The following is a 17056-nucleotide window of genomic DNA, read 5'->3' on the forward strand; positions in this document are numbered from 1 at the left end:
CAGGTTTACTTAATTCCAAGACTCCTGGGTCTATTTCTGATCTACTGTAAGGTGATACGCCGCACAGCCATTCTGTCTCCTTCACTTTTGCCACCAGTTCATCCTTGGTCATCCTCTTTCTCTCTCTCTCTCTCTCTCTCTCTCTCTCTCTCTCTCTCCCTCTCTCTCTCTCCCTCTCTCTCTCTTGCTGCCCCTCTCTTTTTATCCCCCATCCAAACTTGAGGCTGTGGCTAAAGTTAGATTGGCTTGCGTGGGTATATAAGCCCCCCGGGATATACGTATAACGCGGCTTCACACCATCTTCTCCTTCTTGATCATCCAAAGCTCCACTCATACCGTCTCAAGATGGTGAGTACCAGGGTTCCCACATCTCTACACTCTGCTGGTGGGAATATCTACAGGGGAATCAAACCGTCCCTCTGGATTAACTCCACTTTTTGATGAACAAAAATTGACAGAACGATGGGAGCATATGTCATCACTTGCATCATTAGTTCAAGTGTGTTTTTTTGTGGATTTTTCTGCATAATTTGCAGGATGTTGGGGTGCTGATGTGTTGTAAATTTATAGTTTTATGGAATGCACCTCACATTGCATGGTAAACTCAAACATCTGCAGGGAAAATGATGAAAAAAAATGTTCATTTATACTCATAAACCAAAATTGTATGTCATATTGGAGCTAAGATGTGGAGCGCACTTGAATTTGTGGCATCTGATAAGAGCAGCGACTCCCAACCTGGAGGTCAAGACCTCCTTAAGGGATAAATTTGGGGGTCGTGACATGATTCACATTACAGTAAAGAAGAAAAATATTCTTCTACTCCACAAGAAATCATATTTTTTATTCAGTCTTTTTGCTAATTTTTGTTTTGTAGTTTGACCATTTTAATTTTCAAACAATGATTCAAATTCCAATATTAAATGAATGAATTGAATACAACAAAGTAACTTTTTATGGTTAACATACGCAGGTATACATTGATTCATCAAGCCAAAAAAAGTTTGTTGCCTGTGCAACGCTCAGTAGCATCACTGTGACTTTTAGGGAAAATTCAAACTGACTTACGTGAGGATTTTTACTCCCGTGTTTGTAACCCAGGCACCAAAGAAGGCCAAGAGGAGGCAGGCAGCAGGAGACGGTGGCTCCTCCAATGTGTTCTCCATGTTTGAGCAGAGCCAGATTCAGGAGTACAAAGAGGTGAGGTTCCTCCGTCCACACAGTCATACTCCATCCCTGCAGTGGCCCCTTTTTCCCACTGTACGAGCCTCTGGATGCGTCAGATGTATGTGTCACCTCTGGTTAGTTTATAGATGTAAAGAATCTGTATCATGATTCTGAATCAAAGCTGGTGTAGTTTCAGTTCTGAGACCAAAATTAGAGTTTTGTTTAAGCAGCCCTTGGATCTATTTTCATGGCAGTTGCTATTTTGCGTGCCCCCCCCCCCACTTCTCCCCTGACAATTCAATAACCACGAGAATGTCATTAGGAGGAGCGCTGAAATTTCTGTCACCATCTGAAGCTCTCCACATTTTGCTCACCTTCGACCTCCCCCCAGCTGTCACTCACACATCTCCTTAAGGCTCCTGCTGAAGGCTTGGAGGCCAGCTAGAACAACTGGGCCTCTGGATGGTTGTATTTCAAAGCAGAGCAGAGAAACTGAGGAGAGCAAGAAAATCACTTTTTTTATTTAATGACTTTTGAATGTGAATATTCAAGGGAGGAGAAAGCAAAAGGGGAAAGTGTCACAGTGAGGTGTTAAGGGCGCGTGTTGGAGTTCAGTCAGGTCAGGGAGACGGGATTTTATAAGGATGGGCTGTCAAGAGATTGGATAAAGATGGTGTCTGTGTGTCCGGTGTGTTGTCAAGGGATATGGACTGCAAACAGAGGAAACATTCCTGTTGCGATAAGTGATACAGCCATCTTGAGTGCCATTTTGGGAATGCCTGACATGTTGATTAGGATGATCTTAGCACATTGCACAGATGGAAATATACCAGCCGGGGCTGATGTATTTTTTTATATGCCAGGGAAAGGAAAAGTGTGTGTATGTGTGTGTGTGTGTGAGCCAGGGAGGGAGAGGCTGATGGGAAAGGTTAGTAGCTGAGTTCAAGTTCATGTCCAAAGGGTTAGCTTAAGTTTCATAGTTGTGGGTTCTGCAGGGTGAGCAGATCAGACAGCTGTTCTCTAATGATACTTTCCTAGATTAACATGTAAGAAAAGACTCGGGGTCACTCCGTCCCATGCACCCCCACCAACGACGCCCCTCTTAAGGCTACCAGGGCTTTGGGTGCAGCCTTTTTCTTGCACAATATCCTCTAACATTTGTACCGCATCGTGTCAAAGATACTCTCCAGTTGCAACTTAAATGGACAAACTGTTGACCGAGGAGTCCTTTTACAAGTGTGATGAGGTCTTGCACACATCTTGCATGCCCCCCCCCCCCCCCCCCCCCCCCCGAAACTGTCCATCAAGTAATAAACCCTTGTGTGTTTCTCTTTTGTTCAGGCTTTCACAATCATTGACCAGAACAGAGATGGTATCATCAGCAAAGATGACCTGAGGGACGTGCTGGCTTCAATGGGTGAGCGGCATTGTGATAAATCCACGTGTGACTGTGTGTTTCATGGTCGCTTGTACTAATGTGAACATTTTTTCGGGGTTGTTCAGGCCAGTTGAACGTGAAGAATGAGGAGCTCGAGGCCATGATCAAGGAGGCCAGCGGCCCCATCAACTTCACCGTCTTCCTCACCATGTTCGGCGAGAAGCTGAAGGGTGGGCATCTCATTCTCACCAGCTGTCACTCCACAGATGTTGTGTTTGACATAACATACATTACACTGAGGGTCACTTATGTATATTCAGTCATCAGTACATCTAGTTAAATCTTGACTTACTTGAGTATTTTCATTTTATGCTTCTCTATGCCTCTACTCCACGACATTCCAGAGGAAGAAATTGGACTTTTGAATCCACTGTAATTACTAAGTTATTTGTCGCATTAAGATTTTATACACAAAACATAGGAAAAAAGGAAGATAGCTTATGTTACATATACAGTGTACAGGCCATTTACATTATTAACAACATAATTCATTTTATTGGCAATCAGATAAAAACCCTAATCCAAAAAATCCTGAAAATTGGCCAATAATTGGTCGACCAATTGTTTACTGTACAGACATGAATGTAGCACCTTTACTCATAATGGAATACTTTTATTTCTACTGCATTTATTTTAACTAACCTCCTCCTCCTGTCCTCACCAGGTGCTGACCCCGAGGACGTTATCCTTAGCGCCTTCAAGGTCCTGGACCCCGAGGGTACTGGAAGCATCAAGAAGGAATTGTGAGCCCCCCTTTTTTTTTGAAGTTACCTTATTTGTTTATTTGTTTTTGTTGTTGGTTTGTTTGGCTTGTTTTTTCTGAAGCTACAAGGCATTAAGTTTATTAATTGTGTGTATCTGTTCATCACACTCGTTTAGATTTTATGAATTCAATTTTGTTGACTCCCAAAATCTGTCTGATTTTCTGTTCCAGCCTTGAGGAGCTCCTGACCACTCAGTGCGACAGGTTCACCAAGGATGAGGTAAACTCATCAACCTGTTAAAGGAATGCTACTGATTTTTGGCAGACTGGCTCATTGGCATCATTGCCAACTGTTACTCAGTATATCCTGAAGCGCCATGAGTGCATTATCTACCAATACAATACATAGACTGCTTTTAGTTTATTTAACAACCCTATGAGAGTGTCTGTGCGTCACATTCCCCCATTTTTTGGGAAGTTCTCCGGTAATTCCAAAAGAAAAAGTGCACTAATATATCCATCCATTTTTAAGACTGAGTTGTTACTTTTTGATAATATATTATTTGAGCAGAATATTATTAGTCAGAACTATAAAGTTAAAGTTGTGCTCAGATCTTAGAAGTTTTGCTAAGGAAGCTGCCTTTAAAGTGTGCATGTGCTCAACTTAAAACAAAGAATTTAAAAAAAGGATATCTTTACTAGTTGACCAAAAATATGTTTCCCTTTAAATAATCTAAGATCCCCTTTCATGCTAAATTTCCTACCCTCATTTCCTCCCCCAGATCAAGAACATGTGGGCCGCCTTCCCCCCAGATGTTGCCGGCAACGTAGACTACAAGAACATCTGCTATGTCATCACACACGGAGAGGAGAAGGAGGAGTAAAGACGAAGCAAGAAGACAAAAAAGACAACAATCCCTTTGCTATTCTGCCTTCCCTGCCCTGTTCTTTCCTCCTCTTCCTCCCTGCTCACCTTTTGTGTACACCCATGTGCTCAGCCGCTCATGTTCAAACCAAAGACTTGTCACGCTGAGACATGAGAGTGCCGATGCCCGTGGGATGTCTATGTTTGCTTATGGGGAATAGGGCTGATTTTCAATAAAATTATCCTGTAACATCATTTCCATTCACAAGCTTTTCTCAAAAACCTTTTCTTTCCTTGCAAACATCTTCCATCTTCTCACCTCTATTATCTCTACCTGCTGTCACTACAGCCTCTGAGGCGTGTGAATGAAGTGTGTCCCTCTGCTTCCCTCAGTATGTGAGGAGAAGACACCACAAGGGTGGAAGGGGGGACACACAAAGCGTGAGGGCCTCATTCCAAATTTTGAAGATGTCCTCTCTGGGTGCAACAGGTGAGAGGAGGGAGAACATTTGCGGGTTAGAGAGGAAAAAAGTTGCCTCCTTAAAGTGACGATGACTTTTTTCCTTGAAAAGTGAAAAAAAAGACCGAAGGAGTGGAGAGAAAGGGACGAAAGAAAACATTCAAATCTTCGATTTTCTTTCCCTCCGCTCCCTCCTGCATCCAATAAATCATCTCTCTTTCCATAAGCTCTCGACACAACTCGACTCTTCCTCACCTTTCCTCTGTAAAGAATAAAAGGGACAAACTGTGAATAAAATCTCTTTCCTTTTGTACAATAGCGTCTCTGTTCAGTTGGCTCTGTGGGACAGGGTGAGAGGGAGGAAACAAGTCTGGTGGAATAATTAGCCAAATCTCTGGTGAACACATGTCTAGTGACATCTAGTGGAGCTTCTTCACACGTGCATGTACAGACAGGAGCCTGAAAGAGAAATCTAATCCGTGCAAATGCTTCTGCTGCTCTAATAGAAAAGAAAAATGACCAAACCAGTTCCTTTATCTTTACGTAGACACAAAATATGACCACTGTTCATGTTAATCATCCACATACAGAACACACACCCCACAAAACAAGGACAAAAACAACATGCATTAATATATTATGGTTTATTACTCATCACAAATGTCATTATCATCATCAATTAAATACATCAGTTGTAGATCTGAAGGAATGAATTCAATTAGCTATGATTTTATTTCACTTTCGCCAGAGAGAGAGAGAGTGACATGTAAACTTAAAAACACAAAAGACATAACGGCATGGGGAGAGAAACAGCTAAAAACGCCTCTTTAAACATTTGCATCAGTGGGGTCAGTCCCAATCAAATGTAACCAAGAACGACGAATTTAAGGATCACTGCAGAAATGCACAAAGGACCTGTAGAAATGGATTTCCTTGATTCTTGTCCTCAATATTGCAGAGGGAAGTGCTGATTCCACAAGCTAGCGAGAGATTGATTTGAACTTCATGACATCTCGAGCCCTCTGAACAAAGAGAAATGACAACATCATCAAGGCATGAGCTGCGAGGACGTATTGCTCATAAAATATTGAGGTCCATGGGCCTGAAAGTGCGCTCAGAAAAACCTACTGCAGCACAAATTTCATTATTCCATGGCCCCAATCTGATGGTCATTATTAAGTGCTGCTGTCTGCACACTTAACAGTCATGATGGAGGATGGTTTGCATAGATGTGTTCAATTTATCCTCACTAACACTACACTCATCTGTGCCAAAAATGCACTGGCGTCGAAATAGAGGAGGGAGGGAGTGCGTGATGTTTATATATTTAAATGACAGCCATGTAGAGACCTGAAATAGGTGAAAAACAATGAGTATGGAGGACATGTTGGCTACAATTACACGAAAGTCCCTCTAATCCTTAACTACAAAGACAGCACAGTTAAAGAGCATCTATGTTTTTTTTTTTCCGCCATCATATGGTTTTATACTAACTACCTGGCACTATTCATCGTATACTGATGGGGTTCAGTGCAGTTTAAAGTATGCATAAATATTTTACAGTACAGAACACTGAGTGTAAATAGGTTAGGGAGTTAGTCCATAAGTCATTATGAATGTTACAACACAACCTGGTGAGACAGACATACTTAAGATCTCGAATTAAAGGACTATTCAAATCACCTCAAAGTATATTATACAGTACGATTAAGACCTTCGACTCCCAAAACTTCTGTCTGAATCACCCATCTCACTGTTTGTTCTGTCGGAGGCCCCGTATTTCCACTCAAGTCTGTTTAATACTGCACTTCAGTAAACTGGAGACTTGTGAACCTAGAGTTGACCCAAACCAACAATGACAGTAAACTTAAATAATAGCAAAGACATGCATCAAGTTTGTCGTGTAAAAGCAGAGGACTTAGCGTGCGAAGAGAAAAAAAAGAAGGAAATCGAAAATAAACACTTAAATGATCCCCCTGCAACTACACTGTGTGTAGTCAGCCATCATTCCAGTCAACCAGGTGTCTCTAACTCACATAGAAAAATAGTCAGATCGAAAATAATAATAATAGTAATTCATAATATACTATATTTGATTAAATTAACCACTTTGTACATAAATACAACAAAGCCCAAAGGTCAAAGGTCAGAGGTTAATGCTACATTGGCACACCTGGCACCTCCAGTCAAGTGGCTTCCTATAAGTCCTCGAGGCACAGAATTCAAACTCTGAAACCGGCCTGTTGGCTCTTGTTCTCTATGTTTCTACACTATTGGAGTGGTTGACTTCAGTGGTGCTTTGTGACGAAATCACAAGTGCAAAAAACATCCTTCATTCTCTTAAGATACTTGAAATCACATTCTCATGGGTGTACGAACCCAAGTTCTTACCCATACTGAAATTTGGCTAAATAAAACACGTATGTAGGATTTTGTTCGTCAAAAGCAAATTAATAATTTTTTTTACAAATGGACATTTGGTCTGCAGGACTTGTGCACGGTCACTGCTGGGTATCGCATGTTTTCGTATGACCAGTTCATCCATAATGTTGAAATGTCAACCTCAAACAAAAAATGTAAAATGAGGCCTGAAATCAAAACAATAAAAAGCTCCCTGTGTGTTGTTTTTGTCGAGAGACAAAACACACACATAAACAAACCATTACAAAACAGGCACCACTGCATGGTGTCCGGTTGTTGTTGTTGTTTTTTTATTTTCTCCCTCTTTCGTCTGTGGACATTCCTTCATTTTCCCCATCAGATTAATTCTAATGAATTTGGGGAAGAACCACACGTGATTGAATGGTGGTTTGAATTTAGAAAAAAAAGCAGGCAGACTGAAAACAGGGAGAGCCACATAGAACAGTAACACATTTCACTAAACTACTAAGGCACACACTCACTCACAACATTTAACATGACAATAAATACATCCTCAACAACATTACTAGCATTTCTGCCTTCAGTGCCTGCCTTTGAGACGACTTCAAACGGTTTCCTTTTCTTTTTGTCCCAGGCATCCAAATAACCTGTCCACAGATGAGAACTGATGGGGCGTATGGAGTGTTTTTTTTTTAGGATCCTATGTTCTGTAGGTAGACTTTTTATTTACAAACTCTATGGCACCATACCTATCTCTGCAAACCTTCAGTTCAACAATCGTTTGAGTCGATGTTTCTCTAACCACTGCCATCAATCTGATTAAAACAATAAAAATGAAAGAAAATCAAAATAATTTAAAAAAAACTTAAAGAGATAATGACTGTTATTTTCTGAAAAAATAGCCAGGTTCACAGTCCATGCTCCAGTTGAAAAAGGAAATTTGTCCCATCTTACTAAAACTCTGTGAAAAAGAAAGCATTGAGTGAGGGGCAAAACCCCTCGCCCCCGAGGTGCTATTAAAACCATGATCCAGTTTTCTCCACCATAGTCCTAGGACTACATTAAGTCTTCAAAACGATGTGTTACACAGGAAGCCATTCCATCTTTTTTTTTTTTATTAATCACTCTTTCAGTTTCTAGGGGTCTTTTGTTCCCCTGACCTCTTTTTTTGTTCAACGTCCCTTTTCATTATCCTGGAATGACAGGGAGGCAAACTAGGCCGAATCTCTCGCTCCTGTAGCTCCATTTTTGTCCTCGGCTTCTCCTCCCCCTTTGTCCTTTTTCTTCCCCCCTTTCTTCTTCTCCTTTTCTAGCCTCTCTTTTTCCTTCTTGAGCCTCTCTTTTTCAGCCTTTTCCTTTTCTTTCTTTTCCTTCATTTTCTTCTTCTCATCTTCCTTCTCCTTCTTCTTGTCTTCCTTGCTCCTCTTCTTCTTCTTCCCTCCCTCTTCTTCTACAGTTGTGGCATCAGCTGCAGGCGCCGCTTCTTTCTTTGAATCTGGACATGGCGGCAGAGGGGCATTGTTTGCAGTAGGAGAGGGGATAGTCGGAGTAATTTGCTCAGAGACGATCTTAGGTGAGGGGGCTAGAGCGGTGGCTGGAGGTGCTGTGCTTTGTGTTGTGGCGGAAGCAGGAGTCTGGCCCTGTACTGTGGTGCCTTCTGAGGCCGGAGCAGGCCCACGTGATGAGCTAGCTGCACCCCCTACTAGTGGGCTCTGAATGTGGGGCGCAGGTGCCCTCTGACCTGCCCCTGGAGGAATGGGTGGTTTATTGTTGGGGCCTCGTCCTTGGCTTGATGTTACTGCAGGTGGGGACTGGGGTGGCAGGCCCTCCATTCCTGATGGCCCCGAGAAGGAGCCCTTCTTGTGGGAGTGGAAAGGAGCCTTGGACTTGCGGAAGCCAGGGAGTGACAGGAGGCTGGAAGACGCCCTGAGGGGTCCTGGCGGAGGGATTGGGCTTCCCAGGAAAGAGAAGCTGCCGCCAGAGCTGATGGAGGCAGCGCGACGTTTGTACTCAAAGATGGCCCTCGTGCCGTGGAGGCGACGGGCTGGCTGGTGTGTCAGCTCCCCTCTGGACTCCCTCCACTTCCTTACTTGGACACTGCACTCCCTCTCTATGAGCGACTCCGTCACCGGGAGCGTGATAATCTGTGCGACACATCAGACAAGGACGAGACAGACAGAGGAAGTGAAGATAACTAGACTGGGCACTACAGGACAAAATGACTCATAACTCGTGTAGCTGAGTAAAAACAGAAGCAGGTTTTGTTTATGTACATTGTCTATGAAGACAAGAGAAGAGACCCACCTCCTGTACCAATATGTCCTCTCTAATCATGTCAGGTGAGATGTTCCTTAGACGCTCCATTGTTTCATACATGCCCTGGAGTTCCCGAAGTTTATCCACAGAGCCAAGCATCTGTTTCAGTAGCACCAGACCCACGCGGAACACTATCTTCACCCCTACAACCAGAAAATTGAGTCTTGAGCATTTCTGACAGAGCATGAATACAACTGAATTCTTAATATCTTTCTACTCAAACAAGTCTAAAAATGTATGCTAGATAAAGAATTTCTGCAATGTCCTCCTAAATCATTGTAGCTCAACTAAAGGTAGATGCAGGTAAAAGGCTCAGCTATAAACAGAAAAGAGCACTGAAACTTGGATCTGAAAGGTACCTTCACAGAAGAACATGTCCCATACACGCAGTACACATGCCCATGGTAAGGTGCGAGAGAAGATGCACATGAACCACTCAGTCATGTAGAGAATCGGGTCAATCTTGAACTTCTTAAGGTGACGATACGCCATCGGACACGTACGCCTTAAGAGAGAAAAGAAGATCTCGCCATCCAGCTGGATCGCTTCCTGAAAGACAGAAATGATCAGTTAATATATCTGAGAAAACTAACATGACAATTTGACAAAGACAGACTAACTTTCTTATTCACTCACCAGTCCTGCGCTGTAGTAACCAGGAAGGAACTTCTCGCATATCTGGACGAGGCACCAGAAAGCTTGCTGTGAATCAGAACCAAATTATAACAGTAAGCTTGGCAATCAGCTGCATATGAGGTTGAAATGTTATGAGAAAGTAGTGACTTTTTGTTTGCTGCTTCTTTTGGGGATTCTTATTATTGTTATCAATATTCGTTCCGTTCATTTCCGTTTTCTTCCGCTTTTTCCGTGAGGGTCGCGGGGATGTTTTATCCCCCTTTTTCAGGGGGGGTTACTGGGGCCAATTCCAGTTAGCTATGGGCGAAGGCCAGGGTACACCCTGGATGAGTCACCAGCTCATCGCAGGACCCTTATTGATGGCAGAGGCTGCCACACAAGGTGCCAACTGCACATCAGGAGCAATTTTGGGGTTCAGTATCTTGGTCAAGGATACTTCAACATGTAGCTCAGTCCCACCCCAGGGGAGCAGGGATTTTAACCAGCGACCTTCCGACCAATAGTCCACCAGCTCTACCCACTGAGCTACAGCCGCAATATTTGTCAATTATTTTGACAATAATTGTGACAATATTCAATATTCTTCTTATTATCATTATTAATATAATAATCTCAATCATTTGTCTTCCTGTATTTGTTGTGCATAAATGATGGTGAGGCTGGTATATATATGGCCTCCACATCTTTCTGTCGCAACTGAAACTGTGACAACATCTAATAGATAAAGAAACTTTTTGTTTGCTGCTACCAAATCAACAACAGCAACTGCCCTGGTGTCAGTAGAAAATAACACACACTCCCACACACAGACAGCTTTTGGCATACACCCATTTGTACAAGCGACTCAATGAGCTCAGGTTTCAAACTGTCTGAATACAGATTAGAAGGTCAGCCCTCACATTTTCAGAGAGATGCAACCGTAACTCGAGTCCTGACTGTTTTGCGCACGCTTAATATTTACTGGACACCTTGTCGACATTTTCAGCAGCATCATTAGTCTGCTGCCGCCTACTATTCTTAATCTAGTAAGAAACAATGAACCACATTAAGGTACAGTTTTGTTTTGGTTTCAGTTCTCAGTGCACTGCTTCAACAAAGACATTACCATCAAGCTTTCCTACTCAAAAAAACTCAAATTCTGAATTCTTTAACAATAAGTTGATTAATTTCTTGGACAATCATATCAAAATAAAATGCCAACTCTTTTGTTAATCTGTCATCTCAGCAATTACTCAAGCAAAAATGTCAAACATTTGCTGGTTAAATATAAGTATTTGCTGATTTTCCATGTCATTTATGAGAGTAAATGAAGAGTCCTTCCATTTTGGACTGAGTGTCAGTCAATTGTAAGGTATTCAATTGTTCTATTCATTCTAGACTATTGGCAGTACCAACTCAATGTGTTTATGACGCTTTGTAGAGTAATCAGACTGTTCAGCAATCATTACAGAACACTAATGAATGCTTTTGATTTCCCTTTAAGTGTGAACCTGTACCCCATTGTCTCTGCCCCTTACCTCGGCAGGCATATGCATAAGCAGCACTGCAGCTACAGGAGCCTGGGCCTGGCAGTAGCCCTCGTCAGGCCGGTAAATGGTGTAGGCCTTCAGGATCCGGTACAGATCCTGTTGCCTGCAGGAACAAACAAGAAAAAAATATCCAGTGGTTAAATCCACAAAAATACTTGATCAGTTTATGCATCTCTCATTAACTCAAAGAGGGAAAAACACGAATCAGTCTGTAGTCTAGTGCAGAGGAATGCCACTGAGAACACAGAATAACAGTGTTACCTTCTAAAGGATCATGTATTATAATATTCTTAAATGTATTTTGATATCAGATTTTAAGTTAATAATTTTCAATATCCTCTATTGCAATCAATTTCTTTTTTAACTAATGGTTCTAAAATTTGCTTTACTCTAATTTGCACCTTCTTGGTGCCAACCCAATTTTCCATGGGATCTTTGTTTAATTACTGACAGATATATGCACATTGGTACAGTTGCACAAAGATCCATGCAGGATCCAAAAACTGTAGTTACATAAAATCTCTGGACTGCAGTCAGTGTGTAGCTTTTACTTCCGTCAGTCATACATGTTTACTCTGATGTAAAACAGATCGAGGGTGTGAGGCTTCTCTTTTTACCCGTGGCCACCACGAGCAGCAAACATCTCATGGAAGGGAAACTGTCTATGAAGATCCTTCTCTATGATGTCCAGCCATTTAGCCTCTCCCGGCTCTCGCTCCAGCTCCTGCAGTGAAAAATAGATTTAGAAAAGTTTTAGAAAAGTTCTTAGTAACTCATGGAGTCCGAATAAGCCATCAAAGTGGATTAGACTGCAAAGCCCTGAATGAATCCACAATTGTGAATCTTCCCCAGTCAACAAAAACAATACTAAGCAGACTACTGGGACCCAGGCCCAGCTGAGGCCAGACCCCCCTCCAGCATGGTCACGGAGGCAGGGCACTGACAGGCTGGATTACCGGTCCTGATAAGAGGCTTACGGCTTGCGAGGTCTGCGCCTGCGCCCCATTGGCACCCCTGGAGCTGAAATTGCCCTACTCAGCTACAACTCCTGATTGCAATGGTCCCATTTGAGCTACTTACTCAATCAAAATATGGTAGCTTCTTTACTGTCCTTAAATACTTTCAACACAGCTACAACCACCTTTGCAAATGCACTTAAGTGTAAGTACATAATAAGATGTCTCTACTTTTTGTGACATTAGTGTTGTTGATAATATGGCAACAGTTGGAGTTGTGCCAAAAGGTTTATGAAGGGTGGTATCTTCTTCCTGAAGATCAATGTGGCTGCATGTAAAAAAGAATGTAACCAAATACTGACTTCAGAAAAACTTTCAAATAGAAAATATGTTTTTCTCACTGCAACTACAGAAAGACAAGAAAGAGATATACGTGATGGTGTGGACTGGTTACTCCCAGGAAGTGAACAATGATTTTTTACCTTCTTCCTCTTTTCTAATTTCTGCTTCTAAATCTATGTGTAATGAGCTGTACCTGTGTATTTCTTCTGTGTGAATCGGTGACCCACACCCTAGACCTCATGTTTCCTTTTGTTATATCCTTCAGCCTCTCTGTTAAACGATTATATGGGCACACTGATACCTCAAATTTTCCAGGGTTGGCCTCCAGGAGCTCTTGGCTGTTGGACAGCATCTGCCAGGCTTTGGCTCTGAGAGAAGATGGAATCCCCTTCCTACAGCGCAACTTCACCTATAAAGCACAAATAGACACATGGGGTATTAGCAGGAGAAGTGTCAAGGTATTATCATTAAAAAAATATCCAAAATACATCTAATTGGTTGACATGCATACCTTCTGGAAGCGATGTTTAACCCACTTATCCCAGTTGTGGAACATGTCAAGCCATTTTACCTCCCTCTGTCTGGCCACTTCAACGCGAAGGTCCTTTTCACTGTAATGGTGAGTAATATAAAATGACTCCATCATTGACAAAACTGGGAAGTACTTGTTTTATTTTCATACTCCTACACACACTCTGATATGTTAAGAAATGTGTAACTCTAATCTGACCACACAAATTAATGATCTCAATGTGTCTTTTACATTAATTTGCACATTTCACTGAATTGCACAGTAAAAGGACATCCATATAGCCCCGACCAGAATGCGCTGCCACTACTGATGGTAAATCAATAACATTTCAATTATTCAGCAGTGGGAGAGCAATTAGCTTGTCAGTAAAGTAGAAACAAATCAGTCAAAAAAAAGGAGAGGAAGAGAGCAGATGGGTGTGAGGGGCGATACCACATAGACACACAGTCAGTACATACTGAGTCATAAAAACGCTCTCAGCATTATCTGAGTCAGACCAAAGGGAGATAAAGGAGGGACAGATATGTTTAGAGCAGCAGAGAAAGAGAGAACGACAGGACAGAGAGGGTGAGCCAGAGAAAAGAGGAAGATGTCTTTGGGGCAGATGGATGACAGAATGAATGAGACAGTCAGGGCACGCAAAGTGGCTGATTGAAAGGAAGATAGTCAGACAGGATTTAGACTTAACTGACCATAATCTAATTATGTCTCAGGATGCAAATAGTGATACGCCTGCATGGAATCTTAGCATAAAAAAGTGTTTTTTCCCCTCCTACGAACAGCCACATTAAATTCCGTCTCTAATTTCGCACGTTAGACCAAACTGACATCACACAGTGGAAATTATCAATATTTTGCACGTGGCCATGACTGTGTATCCTTAGTTGATGTTCTGATACTTACCCACTATCACTGTACTGATTTCCACCAAGGAAGCCATATTTATCAGTGCGTCTGACAGTCAGGCCATTGATCTCCGAGTCTGAGCCCACAGAGCTGCCATCCTCTCCCAGCCCTGACAGAGACTCCAACGTCCCCGACATCAGGCTGGCTGACTCTAGGTAGCTGAGGGTGTCAGGGGCCGGCCGTTTGGGCATTGGGAGAACAGGGGCCGGCTCGTGGATCAGTGGGACAGTCGGGCTCGGGGGTTCAGCTCTGGTGGGGGTGCTGGGCAGTTCTGCTTTCCTTGCCTCACTGGGCATGTCAGGCTTTGGGGAGAGAGGAGGAGGTGGACTTTGAGGGTTTTGTGCTTGTTGCTGAGGTTTCTCCTCCTCTGCTGTTACTTCTGTATCGGTGGATGCTGGAAGAGCAGGTGTAGGATTGGAGGCAGCGGGTTGGGGTTGGGACGCTGTAAATTGACCATCATCCATGACAGGATTTGGATTGTGGGTGACATGCACATTGGGGTAGAGATTAGGGCCAGGATTAAGCTCAGGAGAAGGGGATGCCGGTGGCTCACTTGACAGTGCTGGGGTCTCTGATTCAGTATTCAAGAGCCCTGCAGATGCTGGGTCACTGGTTGTTGTCTCCTGCTTTATGACATGAGCTCCAGTCTCCGCATCTTTCCCAACCAATTCCTCTCCCTGTGGAGCAGGCTCATGTACCAATGATGTGAGCGGGGTCTCCGTAGTGAGTTTGGGAGGACTTGAGGGCAAGTTAGGATTCAAGGCTGAACCCTGAGACTGTGTTGAAGGAAAGTTTCCAGTCAAAGCTTTGTCATTGTAGAGGGAGGACTTGGGTAAGGCTATCTCCCTGTTAGACTCTGGAGCAGGAATGCTGGGAGCAGCGACAGCCGATGAGGACGGAGAGATGGATGGAGCTGTGTGAGGATCACCCAACGCAGGGGGTGATGGGGATAGGGTGGAGAGTTCAGCCATGGTTCCACTCTGATCTCTCCTTTACAAAATAGAGAGAAACAGATGGAGGTGAGATTTATTCTGCCAAAGAGCAGCTATCAATTCAATCATAATTGTAATACATCAAATATGTAGATGCTTCAATCGTAAACAATTTCTTTAACATAGTAAAAATGGACGCAAAATATTGTGGATGCAAATATTCTCAGCAACAAATCAAGACCCTGGCAAACTTGAATCTAAACACCCGACACAATATATGAGCAAAGTGTCTATTAAAAAAAACAAAAACACTTCCTCTTCATAAAATTGCAACAGATAATTAGATCAGAGAAGCAGCCATATCATTGTTGCACAGCCATAATGAGTTTTAATAACCCCAAACTACTTAAAGTAGCCTTAAATGGTTTTACTTGCGACTTCAAATTTGACATGTGTGTTACCGTTTCTGCTAACATCAACCAATGTGGGAAGCTATATCGACTCTTTTGCTCCACAGAAGCCTGTATCAAACAGTAAAATCACTTTACAATGGAAAATAAGCGCATTTAAGTCACATTCATTTGGAAAAACACTGTCAAGCACATTCCTCTGTTCTCAGAAGACAATACACAGAAATATCTAAAAGCTTACACCAGCCGTATTATTCTGCTTCCCCACAATGTAACTCTATCAGCGGGCTAGACAGTGACAAATATAACCTTTCTGATGACAGATCTGCTGAACACTTTCTTCCGCACATGTACCAGTGCGCTGGCATTTAATGTTATCAACAAAGCGCCCACGACAACCTTAGTGATACAGTGCTCTGCTGACGAAGCAGGTTAATTTGTGTGGTGGTGGCTCCGAACAGCTATCAGTTACATGCTAGCAGCTAATAACATCAGCCACTTTGTTGTCATAGCCTCTCTAGAGGCCTCTCTCTCTCGAATCGACTCAACTTCCCGATTCAGTACACAGGAGCAATGGTTTACTAATAGCTGATAGTCAACACCCTCCCTGTCTGCCAGGCCCTCGCCGAACAGCGGCCACGGCCTTGTCCACCCCGCTGCCCCGGTCAACTACAACTTCAACTCTGCTGCTCAACTCACCCACGACCGGCGTGTCACTGTGATCCGTCCGCCTGGATAGCCAGGGGGTTCCTGTCCGCACGCCCCCCCGCCACAGCTCCGGCGCCGCAACCTCCGCCGTAAAATGAAAACACGAAAAAATAGAGACACCGGGGAAGGAACCGCTGAACTGAGTGGGGACCTGGAAGAGGAAAACGTCCTGCAAGCGGCGAGCTAGCTAGCTAAGTTACCAGCTAGCTATGTTAGCTTATTTTAGCCTAATTTAACTCTTAGCATTAGCGCCGATAGTGTTCTGTTTCTGTTAGCCTAGCTAGCTAGCTGAGTGTTTCGGTTACATCGGTCAGACATGCGGACCTGCTGCGACAATTCTCACCAAATCCAAGCAATCCTTTAAGTAACAGTCTTCATTCTAAAACAAAAAGGACTTTCTTTGTTTAATTTATCTAAGCGCCGCAGCGGGGGGACATCCAACACCCGCAGCCAGCATTTCCTACTGACAGCTACGTGCGGGTTCTCGCCAATGTCGTCGGGCACGGGCACGCTCCGCACAGGAGCCTCCCTTCCAGAGCACATACATGTTGATGTCCACATGAATTATATATTGATGCCTACATTGATGTTTCTTGACATTATTTTACCCTCAGATTTGTATTAATTTTCATCACATTTACACACATCCATCATAGTTTATAAAGTGACCAAATGTGTTTATTTACACATCAATATATATTTTTTAAGTAGGCTATTGCAGTCAAATAAGTAACTCCATACTAAATTTAACATTAGCCAAGTTAAAACAATGGT

The 17056-nt window shown here is 43.0% G+C and overlaps 2 protein-coding genes across 3 annotated transcripts; one reads left to right on the forward strand and one right to left on the reverse strand.

Annotated features, from left to right (window-relative positions):
• The first annotated feature begins 207 nt into the window (after nt 1-207).
• On the forward strand, nt 208-4929 carry mylpfa (myosin light chain, phosphorylatable, fast skeletal muscle a). Its single transcript, XM_030408088.1, has 7 exons — nt 208-348; nt 1102-1200; nt 2509-2584; nt 2671-2775; nt 3270-3348; nt 3540-3588; nt 4091-4929. The coding sequence occupies exons 1-7, from the start codon at nt 346-348 to the stop codon at nt 4190-4192; spliced, it is 513 nt and encodes a 170-aa protein (XP_030263948.1). The 5' UTR covers nt 208-345; the 3' UTR covers nt 4193-4929.
• Nucleotides 4930-5262: 333 nt separating this feature from the next.
• On the reverse strand, nt 5263-16766 carry tbc1d10b (TBC1 domain family, member 10b). 2 transcript variants are annotated; one of them, XM_030408085.1, is made up of 10 exons: nt 16274-16766; nt 14230-15222; nt 13306-13405; nt 13096-13203; nt 12114-12220; nt 11485-11599; nt 9968-10033; nt 9691-9880; nt 9320-9474; nt 5263-9159 (listed from the first exon to the last, which is right to left on the reverse strand). In XM_030408085.1, exons 2-10 carry the CDS (start codon nt 15201-15203, stop codon nt 8230-8232), a joined length of 2745 nt encoding a protein of 914 aa, XP_030263945.1. In that variant the 5' UTR covers nt 15204-15222; nt 16274-16766; the 3' UTR covers nt 5263-8229. The 2 variants fall into 2 exon arrangements, with proteins under 2 accessions (XP_030263945.1, XP_030263946.1); XM_030408086.1 differs by having other exon boundaries at nt 8230-9159; nt 16626-16766.
• Nucleotides 16767-17056: the final 290 nt, after the last annotated feature.

The sequence above is a fragment of the Sparus aurata genome, chromosome 23 (genome assembly GCF_900880675.1).
Source record: "Sparus aurata chromosome 23, fSpaAur1.1, whole genome shotgun sequence".
Taxonomy (NCBI): domain Eukaryota; kingdom Metazoa; phylum Chordata; class Actinopteri; order Spariformes; family Sparidae; genus Sparus; species Sparus aurata.

Bases quoted from the DNA above. Each gene is read 5' to 3' on its own strand.
- mylpfa (XM_030408088.1), top strand. The intron at 2,776-3,269 runs GTGGGCATCTCA...TGTCCTCACCAG, and splicing joins GTTCGGCGAGAAGCTGAAGG to GTGCTGACCCCGAGGACGTT. The intron at 3,589-4,090 runs GTAAACTCATCA...TTCCTCCCCCAG, and splicing joins ACAGGTTCACCAAGGATGAG to ATCAAGAACATGTGGGCCGC.
- tbc1d10b (XM_030408085.1), bottom strand. From the start codon at position 15,203: ATGGCTGAACTCTCCACCCTATCCCCATCACCCCCTGCGTTGGGTGAT. The intron at 13,406-14,229 runs GTAAGTATCAGA...TCACCATTACAG, and splicing joins AATCAGTACAGTGATAGTGG to TGAAAAGGACCTTCGCGTTG. The intron at 9,475-9,690 runs GTACCTTTCAGA...TTCTGGTTGTAG, and splicing joins GGACATGTTCTTCTGTGAAG to GGGTGAAGATAGTGTTCCGC.